The sequence below is a fragment of the Physeter macrocephalus genome, chromosome 10 (assembly GCF_002837175.3).
Source record: "Physeter macrocephalus isolate SW-GA chromosome 10, ASM283717v5, whole genome shotgun sequence".
Taxonomy (NCBI): Eukaryota; Metazoa; Chordata; class Mammalia; order Artiodactyla; family Physeteridae; genus Physeter; species Physeter macrocephalus.
The window spans coordinates 35,566,666-35,582,833 of NC_041223.1; the positions used below are offsets into that span (position 1 = coordinate 35,566,666).

At 36.4% G+C, this 16,168-nt stretch overlaps 1 protein-coding gene across 1 annotated transcript in view; it reads left to right on the forward strand.

The window, feature by feature from the left end:
• Positions 1 to 16,168, forward strand: part of MTCL3 (MTCL family member 3) — a 58,735-nt gene that overhangs the window by 19,710 nt on the left and 22,857 nt on the right. Inside the window, exon 5 of the mRNA XM_055087514.1 lies at positions 15,505 to 15,576. Within this exon, the coding sequence (XP_054943489.1) occupies positions 15,505 to 15,576 (72 nt within the window). The remainder of the gene's footprint in view (positions 1 to 15,504; positions 15,577 to 16,168) is intronic.

The window sequence follows — 16,168 nt, forward strand, 5'->3', positions numbered from 1 at the left end:
CTTATACCTATTTTCCTCATCCTTTCACCTTTTTTATCCTTTTCACCTGTTTTGGACGATTTCTCAAGTTTGTTCTTAATATCACTGAGTTAATTGCTGTGTCCGTCATGCTCTTTAAAGATTCCAGTGCAAAATTTAATTTTTGCATTGAATTTTAGTGTCCTTTGTGAATTTTCTTATTCCCAACAGCTTCCTATTTCAGAGACTAATCTCTTCTATGGTGTTCTATTTTTAGTTCATAGAGGCCATATTTATTATCTTATTAAGAGTAAGATTATTAAGAATTTATTATCATATTAAGCAGTTTTCAAAGCTGCTTTCTGTACTTCGAAAATTATTTCAAAATAATATTCAGACCTTTTTTTTTGTTTTTTTCCTTTCTTTTTATCTGAACTTTTTCTTTTCTTTTCTTTCTTTATTTTTGGCCATGCCACGTGGCTTCCAGGATCTTAGTTCCCCACCAGGGATGGAACCCAGGCCCACAGCAGTGAAAGCACTGAGTCTTAACCACTGGACTGCCAGGGAATTCCCTGAATAGTTGTTTTAAATTGACCCAATACATTTTATTTTAACAGCTTTATTAAGGTGTAATTTACATATCATAAATTCGCTTGTTTTAAGTATACAATTTAATGTTTTTTAGTAAATGTGCAGAATTGTGCAACCATCTCCATAATCAATTTTTGAACATTTCTATCACTGCACAGAGATTCCTAGAGGCCATTTGCAGTCACCTTCTCTTTTCACCCCTGACCTCAATCGAGCACTAATATGTTTTCTACATCTATAGCTTTGTATTTTCTGAATATTTCATATAATTGTAATCATACTATATGTGGCCTTTTGCATCTGGCTCCTTTCACTTAGCCTAATGTTTTGATTTGTTTTGTTTTATTTATTTATTTATTTTGTATATTTTTTGCGGTACGCGGGCCTCTCACTGTTGTGGCCTCTCCCGTTGCGGAGCACAGGCTCCGGACGCGCAGGCTCAGCGGCCATGGCTCACGGGCCCAGCCGCTCCGCAGCATGTGCGATTTTCCCGGACCGGGGCACGAACCTGTGTCCCCTGCATCGGCAGGCGGACTCTCAACCACTGCGCCACCAGGGAAGCCCTTGTTTTATTTTTTAGTAAAGTATAGTTTATTTACAATGTGTTAGTTTCTGCTGTACAGCAGTGATTCAGTTATACATATATATACATATTCTTTTCCATTCTGGTTTATTACAGGATATTGAATATAGTTCCCTGTGCAATACAGTAGGACCTTGTTGTTTATCTATAGTAGTTTGTATCTGCTAATCCCAAACTCCTAATTTATCCCTCCCCCACCCCTTTTCTCTTTGGTAACCCTAAGTCTGTTTCTGTTTCTTAAATAGTTCATTTGTGTCATATTTTATATTCCACATATAAGTGATATCATATGGCATTTGTCTTTGTCTTTCTGACTTACTTCACATAGTATGCTAATCTCTAGGTCCATCCATGTTGCTGCAAATTAGGCTAATGTTTTTGAGCTTGATTCTTGTTGTAGCGTGTATCAATACTTCATTCCTTATTTCCAAATAATACTCAATTGTGTGTGTGTGTGTGTATATATATATATATGTATGTGTGTATACATCACATTGTTTACCCATTCATTAGTTGATGGACATTGGATTTTTTTCCATTTTTATTAATAATGCTGCTATGAGCCTTCACATATAAGTTTTTGTGTGGACCTGTGTTTCAATATCTTTAAATAGATATCTAAGAGTAGAATTTATGGGTCATATGATGTATTTATGTTTAACTTTTTAAAGAAACTGCCAAACTTCTTTTCAAAGTGACTGTACCAACCACTTTACATTCTCACCAGCAATGGAGGAGGTTTCCAATTTATCAACATCCTTGTCAACACTTATTACCTACCTTCTTTATTATAGCTATTTTATTAAACGTTAAGCGGGATACCTTTGTGGTTTAAATTTGTGTCTCCCCAATGATGCTGAACATCTTTTCATGTGCTTATTTTCCATTCGTATATCTTTTGTGCAATGTCTATTCAGTTTTCTGTTCATTTTGAATTGGATTATTAGTCTACATATTCTTGAGTTCAAATTTAAGCTCTTTATATATTCTGGATACAAGCCTTTTGTCAGATGTATGATTTGCAATGTTTTCTTCTGTGGATTGTCTTCACTTTTTTTTTTGTGATACGCGGGCCTCTCACTGTTGTGGCCTCTCCCGTTGCGGAGCACAGGCTCCGGACGTGCAGGCTCAGCGGCCATGGCTCACGGGCCCAGCCGCTCCTCGGCACGTGGGATCCTCCCGGACCGGGGCACGAACCCGTGTCCCCTGCATCGGCAGGCGGACTCTCAACCACTGCGCCACCAGGGAAGCCCTGTCTTCAGTTTTTTAATGGTGCTTTTTAAAATGCAAAAGTTTTAAATTTTGATGAAGTCCGATTTATAAATGTTTTTTCTTTTATCACTTGTGCTTTTGGTGTCACATCTAAGACATCTTCACCTAACCCACAGGAAAATCATTCTATTTTTTTTTTTTCTAAGAGTTTCCTAGTTTTAGAAATTACACTCAGGTCTACAATCAATTTTGAATTAACTTATGTGTATGGTGTGAGTTAGGTTTCTAAATTCATCTTTTTGCATGTGGAGTTCCAGTTGCCCCAGCACCATTTGTGGAAGAGACTATCCTTTACCTATTGATGTGTCTTTGTCCAATGCACTTTCGTCTCTTTTGTTAACCCATTACAGCTGTACAATTCAATGTTTTTTTCTTTAGCAAATTTTCCAAGTTGTACAATTATTACAATAAATCGGTGTTAGAACAGTTTTATCACCTCTGTAAGATCCTTCATGCCCATTTACTGTTAATCCCCAACCACTGATCTACTTCCTATATCTATTGACTTTCCTTTTCTAGACATTTCATATAAACGAAATCATACAGTGTATGATTTCTGCCTGGCTTCTTTCACTTAACATAATGTTTTTGAGCCTCATCTGTGTCATATCATGTATCAGTAGTTCATTTTTTATTGCTGAATAGTATTCTATTACATGGATACTACACTTTATGTATCTACTCATCAGTAGGTTGACATTTAGGTTGTTCTGATTTGAGCTATTATGAATAATGCTTAACAATATTCTTGTGCAAGTCCTTAGTGAATATAAGTTTTCATTTTTCTTGGATATATACTTAAAAGTGGAATTGCTGAGTCATATAGCAAATTTGTGTTTAACTTTTAAGAAACAGGGATTTCTAGTCCTGATTGATTTGCAGCTCCAATTCTTTTGTTTCAGACCATAAAGGCTACATATAAGATACAGTATTTCTTTGTTGAATTCCACTGATGCTATCATTGTAGGAAAATTTTCTCAGATTCTGACAAATGCTTGACCATTAATCTTAGTTTCCAGTCTTACTGCATGTACATTTTAATCTTTGCCTTCAAGTATATTTTAATAGGAAGAAAGAGATAGCTTCATGTCATGTTATCCCAAATTCTTTTAATTAGAATAACAATGTGAACAGGGTAAATTTTCTTTAAAAAATAATACATTAGGAAATGAATCTAGTTCATCTGTGATTACTTTCCATAACTTCCTTAATATATGGAATATTTTCTTCCTATTCCAGTGATAGCTCATGCTCTATGTTCATGCATGTATCTTCCAGGTACTTATTTATTATTTATAAAGGGACTAATGTATGTGTAGCTGTTAAGTTGCTCTCATCTAAAGAAGATGTGTGTGAATATGTGTGCATTCTTTAACACTGTATTAAGGAATTAAGTAAATTTATTTAGCCTAAAATATGGTACTTGTTTTTGTTCAAATTAAGATTTCAGAAATTTAGTGATTTTCCATTTATTCCAAAGTAACTGTGAAATGAGCTGATTTGATCAAAAACAGTACACTTCCAAAGGATATCAAGATATCCCTTAATATAAAGTAAAATAAGATTATAACTTATTTCAGTGAGCATGTGTTCTCATATGTCTAATAGATTTCAAACTATGTGTTTGGTATATGGATAGAGGTTACAGAGATTCTGACTATCTTTGTGTTTTAGAATTCACTGAGCAGTTTTTAAGATGTGCTGAAATTCTTTCCAGGACCTAAAACACATACATGTGTACACATGCACATACTCTCACATGGTCCAATGCATACACATATTTACATATGCATGTATGCACATAGACATACACACACACTCATACTCACTTGCTCTATGAATGTGCATATATACATGCAAACAAAACACAGTCTGTGGATGTATTATTTGCTTTTAAAAGTTTGGATTTGGTTCTTTGTGCTTTTAAATATACTCTGAATTTTTTTAAAACCAATTACTTCTGCCTCTACTTTCTCTATCTTTAAAAATGGTAAAAGGCCAATTTACCAGGAATAAGTTGATTATCATTGAATTAAATCATGGAAACAAGATTTTTTCCAATCCATTTAAGATTTGTGGAGAAAATATTCTATGATTATACTTTATTCATGATTTTTACTTGATGCATGGATTGAGGTTACAGAGATTGTGATTGGCATGCTGTATTTATAAATGTTTTCATGCTGTTTCAACTACATATCTAGTACATACCTATTATACTCTAATAAAAGAATATGTAGGCAGAATCCTCTTTTGTAGCAATCAAGAAAAATACAGGCAAGGACAGAACAAATAAAACTTAGCATACTAGACTAGTAAACCCAAATTAATAATGAAATTTAATATGAATAAATGTGATGTCTTACAATTTGATTTTTTAAAATTTACACAAATACAAAAAGGAGAGAAATATATTCATAGCTATTTACACAAAAAAGGCTTAGGGAGTTAAGTTGACTGTAAGCTAGACATGAAACCATGTCACATGATGAATGCTTAAAAGTATTGGGTATTATATACAGACTGGAGAAGAAAATACTTGAGATGTGATCACTCCCTTCTAAATGAAAGTGTTTAATATAGAAGATAAAGTAGATTTATTCTTTGAATCACTTTAAGTGATTTCTACTTTAAGTGGATTTGAGATAAAAATAAAGACATTTTATCCATTAGAGCCATTTGTAAAGGGATTGTATTGCCTGCCTCCTATTGAAGCAAGCTCCTGGAAGAGCACAGGCAGGGTCTAGGTGGTATAGAAAGCATTCCTGTAAGGTACTGAATGGAAGATTGAGTTTCTTGGGCTCCTTCCACATATGTGACCTTAGCAGTCCAGAGCAGAGTTTGATCATCCCACTGTTACTCGGGGGTCAAACGGGTTATATGAATGAGTGAAGCTATTTGTGTTGAGTGACGGGGCTAAATGGATATTGTATGTATGTCTCAGTAGTCAGTTCCAATCCAAGGTTGCCACGCCATAATCAGGACCCAACTTTACCAGGTCTTCCAATTTTTCAACTGAAACTAGAAATCTTAATTTTTAAAATGTAAACTGTCCACACTTTAAAATTTAGCAACTAATTCCAAAATTTCTAAAGCACAATTATGGGCTATGACTTTTTAACTTAGTTTAGGAATTATCCCAGAAACTTTCTTCTACTACCCCACCTCCGAAGTGCATTTTGGGAATTACTGAATACTCTGACCTTTGAAATTTTATCACGAAATATCTAAACGTGTGATTGTGTAAAGAATAATTTTAAAGCACCTGTGTAATACCCACCTCTAAGCATCCTGTCATCTTTAATGGCACTTCAAACATATTTCTTACAAGATTCTAAAGTTGATACAAAAATGATGTTAATATCACTGCATTAATTAAGTAGAAGCTGGTCGATACACAATATAAAAAGTGGACAAATCATTATTTTAACGTACAAATGCTGGCCGCGATTTTTTTCTTTGCCTTATTATAGAGAAAAGCCATAAGAAACTGCTTTCACTGCCCAGCCATAATTTTCTACATGCATTTTAATTACTAAATGCAGTGGTGCTTAGAACTCAATTAATTAACTAGAGCAAATTAGAAGGGAATATAAATCTCTGCATTTGCTGATGACATTCATTGCTTAGTAAGCATACCTTTACTGTGGATCAAGTATCTAAGACGTAAAATAATTTTTTAATGATTATTACTTCAAAAGTCATTAACCAGGCTCTCAGGTTTAAAAAAAATAGTCTCAACTGAGAAAGCTTCCAGTCCTGTATCTATTCATTTGTGCGGGACTTTCTGAGGCCTTTTCAGATATACTTATCCAAGTGTAATATGTGATATGAATATCAGAGAAGCACTCTTATCATGTTGCGTTTGCTTTTTTAAAGCAAGGTGGTCTTGTTTGGGGATCAGTTTATTATTGATAATTTGGAAGACCTTCTAACAACCTACACCCTACTCCAATAGAGGATTTCTAAAATGATGTAAGAGATTCTTGTATCAGAAACTCTCTCACCAGTAGCCTTCAACCCTTGGAATATCTTCAAGTAGCTTAGAGAATACAGAGACTAATTCTGTCTAAGGAACAGGAGGTGTTTGGTCATATAGTATAAGGCACACAATGGAAGGCAGGCAATTATTGGGTCCAAACCTAACTTTTAAAAGGGATGTTTTTTACAAAGATTTTATAAGCCCCAACTATTATAATATTATCTCCAGTGTCCTCCCAATTTCATTTTCTCTAGTTCTATAGCAACCACATCCCATTAATGAGAGAAACCTTCATTTTTTTCCCTTCTGACATCACATGGTCCTTCAGACCTTTTGGACTTTCTGGAGTTAAGTTCAGTATTTTGCTTTTCAAGTTTCTGGCTTACCTAAATTTCACTGTATTAATTATAGAAAGTGAGTTCCAATCTAACAACATTTAAGCACTAGTAACAAGCAATAGTCTAGGAAGAGAGCAGAAGAGATCTAAAATAATGATTGGCACCAAAGAATGACTTTTAAAAAGGAAAGACACTGTGCAATTCTAGAGCCATTCAAAGCCATGTGGCCCTGAGGAGATAACCCTGACTCCCACATAGGCAAAAGTTCTAATGTTTTCTCTTTCATTGGTGATTTGGTTTGATAACATGCTCTACAGAATTCATGCATTAATATTCTTTAGCAATAAAGAATTTATACAACTATATTCAGTCTGACCTCTGCTGTGGATATGTACATCAGCACAAAGGGAGAAGGATGAAGGAGCCAAGAAAAGGAAAATTCATTGGATTCTTTTATTTTTAAAAAACCCTTTAAATAACAAAGAACATGATCCCAGCTATTTCAATTTGGCATTGGTTCGAAGTAGAGCAGAAAACTAGCTTTTCCAGCTTTTAAAAGTGTTTACTTAGGCATTCACTGTAGGTTAGAAAAAATAAGTTTTGAAGCCTCATAACTCAGAAGGGGCCTGGGCTTATGGGACAGAAGGAGAAGATAACCTTCTGGCAGAAGAGGATTGATTTATTCTTGCAGATGTGGGTCTCCACCTCCATGACACACACTCTGTATGCCAGATACACCTCTCCATGTGTGACATGTACCTCTGTGATAATATTCAGAAGGGGATCACCATCTTCCCCAAGAATGAAAAATTCAGTTTTTAAAATAAATACTAATACTAATAAATATTAGTATTTTCTGGGAACAAATCCCAGATTTAAATTGTTGATTAATTTTCTTCCCCAAATCTTCCAAAGTTGTTTCTTCGAATAGATTTATTAATGACAACTTTCTTTTCCTCTCTTCTCTATTCTATCCTTTTCTAAATTCTGGCCTTTTAAACTAACAATCAGTAGGAGTTTGGGAAATCTAGTCCTTAAAATGCAATTGAGAATTTTCTCAATACAGCTTTCTTTGAATTTTTTATGTTTCAACTCTGTAAATTGACTTAATTAGGAAGTTTTGTAAAATTATTTTTCTTCCCTTGCCTAAGAAAACTATAGAAACAAAAGGACAAATAAAATTGACAGATATAAATTAGAAACCTAGATCGAGGGAAGCACTGTAAAGAGGTATACATCACTTCTGAAAAAGGAAAAATAAAAGCTAAGTTCAAATAGAAGAAGTACTTCAAAAATGTGCTGAACCAGACCCTGTATTAAGCTTGACTGTTAGGATGAACTTTATTAGCATTTAACTTGTATCACGCCTTCGGTGCTAATTAAACACCTTCTTCTATTAAAAGAAGCATCTTAAGAGAAGCATCTGCCCTTTAGAACTGAAAGGTAAGCTTTTATGATAACTTATTTAAAGCTCAGTTTTATTAAAAAAATATTTTATGGAATCAAAATATTGACAAAAGTAGGGAAAAAATAAAAACAAAGAAAGTACATTGACTTTCTTTTTTTCCTATGTTTTTTGATCCTCCCTTCAGCTCTTTTACCTAGCCTTTTATGTATGTCTTTTGCTTTTCTGGGATTTGAATAAAGGATTTTTTAAAATAAATATCAACTGAATATTTTTCAAACTCAATGATGAAAAATATTTGGTAAATGTAATAGCTGTTTATGTGCAACAAACTATCACAAAACTTAGTGGCATTAAACTATCATTTATTTGCCTAATTCTTTGGCCCTCTGTATGGATTATTCTGGTCTCAGTTGGGTCCCCGAATATATCCGTGGTCAGCTGACAGTCAGTTGGGAAGCTCTACTTCTGGGAGTTGGCTGACTGTTGTCTAGGACAATGGGAATAACTAGGCCATGTGACTCTTTCATCCAGCAGACTATCCCAGACTTGTCACATGGGGCAGCATGTTTCCAAGAGAGAATGGGCAGGAATGTGCACGATCTCTTGAGGGCAGAGTCAGAACTCGCATGTCATCTTTCCCACCACGTTTTACTCCTGCTGTATTTTATTGGTCAAAGCGGGTCACAAGGCCAGCCCAGTTTGAAGAGGTGCAGAAAAAGACTCTGCCTCTTAATGGGGCACATTGTAAATGGACTATTTACTGGGAGGGGAAAAATACAGCCAGTTTTGTAAACAGTTTTACTGTGGAAAGCCTTTATCACTAATAAAGTCTTAAGTCTAATGTATAAGAGACACTGGTAGGAACCCAAAGGTTAGGTTCCTTTATGCCCATAATTTCCAGATTATTTTTTGTAAATCCTTGGTGAATTATATTACATGGAAAGTCACTTAGTTCACATAAGAATTATCACATTGATGTTTCCCCAAGGCTAGGGAAAGTGAAAGAGTATGGAGGGTCATTGACTTGGTCCCTTCCACGACTGAGAGCTAAGAAGAGGTCACTTAAGAATGCACTTTGGTGAAGAGTGTCTTGATCCGGGCTTGAGAGCGGGAAGAGAAGTAGACTCTGTAGACTTCCAGGGCCAGGGGCAGAAGAGAAACTGTTGGAGAGGTGCTGATGAGAAGAAGCCACAAAGGCAGATAAGCCATCAAAGAGTGTTGGTACCAAATATCCTTTACAAAATGATTTTGAGACCTAGAATCTTAACTTATCACGCTGGGAAAGTGAATTGGTAAAAATCAAAAAAAGTATTAGAACAGAACAAAGGTGTATCATATGTCCCATTTTAAATACTTTTCAGCTCATACGTTTTTTACTCTTTAGTCTTTTTGTTGAAAAGGTTGAGACACTTTGTTTTTCTAAGCTTTATATGGAACTTTTAAAATGGACTTATTTGTTTGTTTTAACCTACCAGTTTCCTGGATTAGGATGCTTCAAAAACAAAGCTATGTAAAAAATAAGGTTGAAGTAGCTATTTTCTCATTCAACTGACATTGTCTGAGCAACTACTTTGTGCCAGGTGTATTTCTGAGAGCCAGAGCTATCACGGAACATTACAAAGGTCCTGCATGGGTGGAGCTCACATTCCAGAATGAGACAGACATGAAACAGATACACAAGTCAGAGGGTGAGAGGAGGTCTGGAGAAAAATAAAGCAGGGTTAGGAAGACAAGGAGTGTGTGGAAAAGAGAGTAGAGGAGGTATTTTATAGGGGCTTACCTGTTTTTTTATACTAAGTGGTCTGGGAAGGCCTCTCTAATTAGGGACCCTGAATGAGCTATGGGAGTGGGTGAAGGAAGAGTGTTGAGGCAGAGGAAAGGCCCAATCTGGAGCATGCTTGGCATGTTTGAGGAACCACAAGGATGTTGGTGACACTGGAGCTGGGAAAGCAGAGGAGAGGTTGGAGAGCTTGTTTGGGGTGGGGGGCAGGGCTGACCACATAGAGCAGGGTTGTGGTTCAGAGCCAGCTGTACATTTTACCCACTGTGGGAGCTTGGAAGAAATTCCTGAGCCCAGCCCCAGAATCTATTGAAATTTGTCTGGGTTGAAGCCTGGTCATGTCTTTTTAAAATGTTACCAGGACAAATCCAGTGTGTAGTCAAGGTCTCCTGTACCTTAGTAAAGCATGGCTCTGACTGAGCGAGATGGAAAACCACTGGAAGATTTGCCGGAGAAGAGTAACAAGACCTGATCATCCTAGCATGCCTCCTTCACCCACATTCCCTTTGCTCCTCAAGATCATGTCTTGTATAAAGCTTGGGACCCTGCCTCATACGTTGAGGGGAGAGAGTGGAGGATGTGGTCGTGGGCAAGATCTCTGGGTGCTCTTACCTGCCCCTCCTCTGCCAGGTGTCAAGGATGTAACACAAGGCAAGGAGGAGGACTTCTAGGGACAAGAGCCTCTCCTGTTCCCTTTCAAAATGGGTTGCTATAACAAAATCCCACCGACTGGTTGGCTTATAAACAACAGAAATTTATTTCTCACAGTTCGGGAAGTCCCAGCTCAGCACGCCAGCATGGCCAAGTGAGAGCCCTCTTCCAGGTCACAAACTTGTATACTCATATGGCAGAAGAGGCTTGAGAGCTCCGTGGGGTCTCTTTTAAAAGGGCGCTAATCCCATTCTTGAGGGCTCCACTCTCATGATCTAAGCACCTCCCAAAGGTCCTACCTCCTGTTACCACCATCTTAGGCATTTGGATTTCAACGTATGAATTTTGAGGAGACACAAACATTCAGATGGTAGCAGAGCCAGAGTACCTGGCTCTTTCAGTTTTCCTCCAGCCTCCAGGTCAGAAATCCCCATGCTTCACTTCCAATGTCACCCTGAAGTCACAAGCATTCACAGGATGACTGTGAGAACCAGTGAGTGTATATGTCACTTCTGCTGACTTCTGTGTTGACAAGAGAAAAATACGTTGCTCATGTGTAATATATGTAAACTAGTGCCTCAAACCCATGCAGCTATGATGTAATAGCATACAGAAGTATATGCCCAGAAATAACATAACCCTCTACTTTGCTTCTTTTGGGGTAGAAGTGGAACGTAATTGTTCAGAGCAAAAGCTGTGAAGCTGGATAACTTATATCCTGGCTCTGACACTTGGCTAGCAGAGTGGTTTATCCTTTGTGTGCTTTGGATAATGGTGGCAAACTCCTAAGACTGGTAAGATTAAATGAATGGATACATATTAAGTACTTAGGGAAGGAAGTACATGGCACACATGTAGTGCTCCATAAATCCTATATTAATACAGTTATAGTTTCCTTCTTGATTTAATCACTGTACAAATGGATCCCTCTTTAATTTTATTAAAAACATAGGAAATTTTTGTACAAATAATAGGTATAAAAATAACATTTTAGACAGGTTCTTCTCTGTTGCTTAATTGCTAAAAACACAAAGAGATCACATGTTAAGAAGTGTACTAAATTTTAATCGAGGAAGAAAGTCAATCTCAAAACATTTTAGAACGCAAATCCAATTTATATAATTGCTGTGCAAACAATTTTTGGTAAAACTCTCTAATTCCTGGCCTTCACGTGGATAAAAAGAACAGCAGTCTCTTTTGGATAGCTGAGGATGGGAATGCAAAGGATTAAGATGTGGACAAGACATGTTTTCAACATATTTATCTGGAGAACCACCTGAAGTGCCTACTTCGAGAACAAAGATGAAAATGTGAGATTTAGTTCTAGCTTCCTAAACTGGTCCCCTTATAGAGGTTCCTAGATTTAGTGCATGAACGTGGGATGGGATGATTGGGGGGGGGGTGTGTGACAAAATTTTATCCTCATGGGAAAGAGACTGTTTAGACTTACCGTATTTCTCCAGCTTTCTCTTCCCAAATGAATCTCTCATCTTTGTTTCATTGGGGTCAGAAAGTTAATAAAAACTTACAGGAATACGAAAAGATGATTAAATATTTATTGAAAATTTAAATGTCATACTTAAAGGTACAGGTAGTCCTGGGGGTTCCTTAAAGGCAATATATTTTTATTTAGGGGGTAACCTTCTCTCAGAGCTTTATTTGAGTTTGACACACCACTTGAGTGATGTTTAAATAAGAGTAAAATAGAAAATGCCTCTTAAGAAAGGATGGCCTAGTTTCAGCATTTCTCCTGTATTAATTTAGAGGGCTCATTTTAACATTGCCCACAGGATAAAATCTAAATTTCTCATCTCCACAAGCTGACCTCAGTCCCTGAAGTGTCTTCTTCTACCTTGTCTCTATAGTGTCTCTGTCTCCATTCATCTGTAAGGCATGCTTATTCCTCCACACCTCTGCCCTTGCTGTTTACTTGGTTTTATTTCTGTTGAAATGTTGCACATCCTTCAAACGTCAGCGCTCTTGGATGATTTTCTCTGATTTCCCCACGTCTGGAATCATAGCTGTTTCTTTGCTCTCTCAATCGTTTGTTTGCTCTTTATTCATAAATGCAGTTAATTCTGTCTACTGTTTTAACTAATTATCTGCATTCTTTTTACCATCATAAACAGTTAGCTCTTTGGGAGGAGAGTAAAATATTTCTCATATTTGTATAACCCTACTGTACCGTATATATGCCAGAACTCAACAAATATATATGGAATGAATGAAAAACAAACCCCCCCCAAAATTTCTCAGAACCAGAGCATACTTTCCCTCATTTCACTTGCATGCCATCCCTTTACCTCATGGTCATTGGGACTGCCACCTTTGTGTCTTTGTATTTCTTCTATGACAATCTGATTATGGATACTCCTTTAATAATAATTTAATAATTAAATTTAACTAATCTAATATAGTAATTTAATCATTATGATTTAATTATTCTAATTAATTGGATAATTAAATTTAGTAAATTAATAATTTAGTAATTAAACCTCTTAATACTTCTAATTGACCTTAAGACAATAATTTGACTTGATGAGGTAAAATCCAAACTTTATTCAGTGTCCTTCAAGATCTGATAGTAAATCCCATGTCACCCTCTCCTCACACTTTGTTACAGCCATCCCATATTTCTTTGTGTTCCAGAAATGGTCTTTCTACATGGAATGCTTTGTTCTTCCCTTCGCCCTCCTCTCCATCTTTAGCTGTGTTAGTCCTCATCTACCAGATTCAAGATAAGCTGTTACTTCTTTCTGGAAATCATCTCTAGTTCCCCATACCATCTCCAGCCCTAGACTGGATTAAGCCTTTCTTCTCTGTGATCTAGTAAATAATAAAGATCAGAAAGACTTGGGTCAAGATCTGATTTTGCTACTTACCAAGCAGTGACTTTAGACCAGTGCTTCTCACAGTTTATCATGCATCAGAATCACCTGGAGAGCTGGTTAAATTGTGGCTCACTAGGCCCCATCTCCAGAGTTTCTGATTCAGTAGTTCTGGGATGGGTCCCGAGAATTTGTATTTATCACACGTTACCAAGTGACACTGATGATGTTGTTCTGGGGATCGTACTTTGAGAACCACTGCTTTAAATAATCTAGTTAACCTCTCTAAGCTTTAGTGTTACCATCTGCAAAATGAGACTAAAGGGGTGTTTTAAGAATTAGTTGGGGTAATGTATATAAAGTGTTTGACATGAATTAGTCCTCAATCAGTGCCAGTTAATATTGCTTCTGCATTATCATTGCTTTCATCGCACTGTATTAAATTGCAGACTGAACTGACCATTTGCCAAGTAAATCAGGAACCTCATAATGAGCAGAGACCGTGCTGTTTTTATTATGGAACCTTATGAAGTGCATTAGTAAGTGCTAAATAAACATATAATGGAGTAAATTCAAAGTAAGAGCATTCCATAAATATTTAACAAAATAAACTTAGGTGGTTCTTTGTAGATAGCCCCTATACAGAATGTTCCAGGATTCCCTAGTTCAGCTCACTATATTCTTGGTTTCCTTGAGACTGTTTTTGCTGCTTGGTTCCTAAATCGCTTTTGGTGATGGTGAATCAGTCCCCACAGCTTCTAAGAAAATTATACAGGCAACATGGAGAATGTCTGTGAACTAGAAATAAATAACCACGTAGACTATTCATTTGGCTCTGTAGTTTCCTTTTTATACTGAATGAAAGCGGTTGCAGCATGAACGTATGCCAGCATTTAACACTGGAACTGGGTTAGAAATTAACATGTGAAGAATTTAATTTGCAGTTCTTGGCAAATTCATGAAGCCTGCTCTTTAGAGAAACCGTGCCTCCTTTTACTGTCAGCCTGTACCGCCATCCTCCTCTTTGACCTCAGAATCTCATATTTCATATTCACTCATTAGTTCAGCAAATATTTTTTTTTCAACATCTGCTGTGTGGCAACTATTATTCTCATGGTGGTGATGCCACACTAGGACAAAGTCCCTTCTTTACAGAACCTAAAGCATGGCATTTGCCAGCTTGTACTTTGTTTGCATCCCTGTCTCCCACGCTAAATTGTGAGCTTACTAATGGTAGGTACATTATTTAATTGTGTATCCAGCTCAGTATTTGGTACATGGTAGATATTCATACATACAGTTACTATTCATACAGAGGAACTTTATTTTAATGGTGGTGAGAAATGGAACTGAGCACCAGAGATCAATACTGCTGGTCCATGAAAGGATTTGACACTAGATGTATAGTTTTTGACCTACAAAGTGTTATTTGTTTGAATTTCAATTAGAGCCAGCCAATAAAATGGAGGAGATTTTACATAAAAATCCAGATCTCCAGCTTCTTTTGAAAAAGCCTACATTCCTAATTCCCTCTCAGCTGGCTCCTTTAGATGGAGCATGCCGTCTCCATTTTACTATAACCCTTACTATTCCCTACTGTATTACATGTGTGTGGAAGAGTGTATATGAACATGTGTATCATGTTTGTCTACATGCATGTGTGGTGAAGAAAGAATGAAATTCTTCAAATTCTACATAAATCCACTGAAAGTTTGTCTTTATAAGCTTATAACGACCTAAGTCCCAACTGCAAATAATACCGTATTCCTTTTTTTTCCTTAATGATGTAGAATGCTAACAAGGATTTCTTTCATTTGAATAATATAATATATTGTTATCGATCTAAATTTTCTCCAAATTGCTTTTCTGCATTTTTATAGTAGGTTTCCTGTATTTCTCAAATCAACTTGATAATTGCCAGCTACTCCTCTATTGTGATATATATCCCCATCCAAAGTAAAATATATCTAAATCTATCTGGTTTGGGTATTTTTCCCTCCCTTATGGCTATTAAACTAACACTTTTCATTTGGCTTGGTTTTATCATAGGAAATTAGGACACTTAAAAATATAAAATTGAATTAAAACTAAATCTATTCATGCTTTATTTCAGCTATCTTTAAAGAGAAGAGGAAGCAAAGATTTGCCAAAATCTGAAAAGAAGTCTCAACAGACTCCCACAGAGGTATGTGGAAATAAAATTTCAGCTAGTACATCAAACATCTCTAAATGTATATAATAATAAACTACATCTATAAGTAGACATAGTAACCAGATACACTCGTGTAAAACAGAGTTAAATCATGCATATCAATTATGTAGCTGTAGATGCAGGAGACAATATAAAGCATTCAGTATCTTTTCTTTAAAAGCTAGCACTAACATCCCTGTTATTATTGCTTTTGCATTGTAAGCACACATCAGAATGTCATTAGTACTTTATATGTTGCTACATTTAAGAACTGTACCCATGGTGCTGATTTTGTTCACTCATAATTAATAAGGACAATAGAATGGCTATTCCTATAGTATCAGGAGAGAGTAAGGAAAGGAATGTTGTAGGAAGGGTGGCAGGGGGAGAGAGAGACTCCTGATGGCTTTGGAGAGTCCTAGAATAAAGTAGTTCTCTCTACCAATGACTGGGGAAGCAAAAGAAAGGAAATTAAGGAATAAAAATAAAACTTAAAACATGTCTTCAACATGGGCTTGTTAAGAAACTTAGAAACACAGCCACAGGGCTTCCCTGGTGGCGCAGTGGTTGAGAGTCCGCCTGCTGA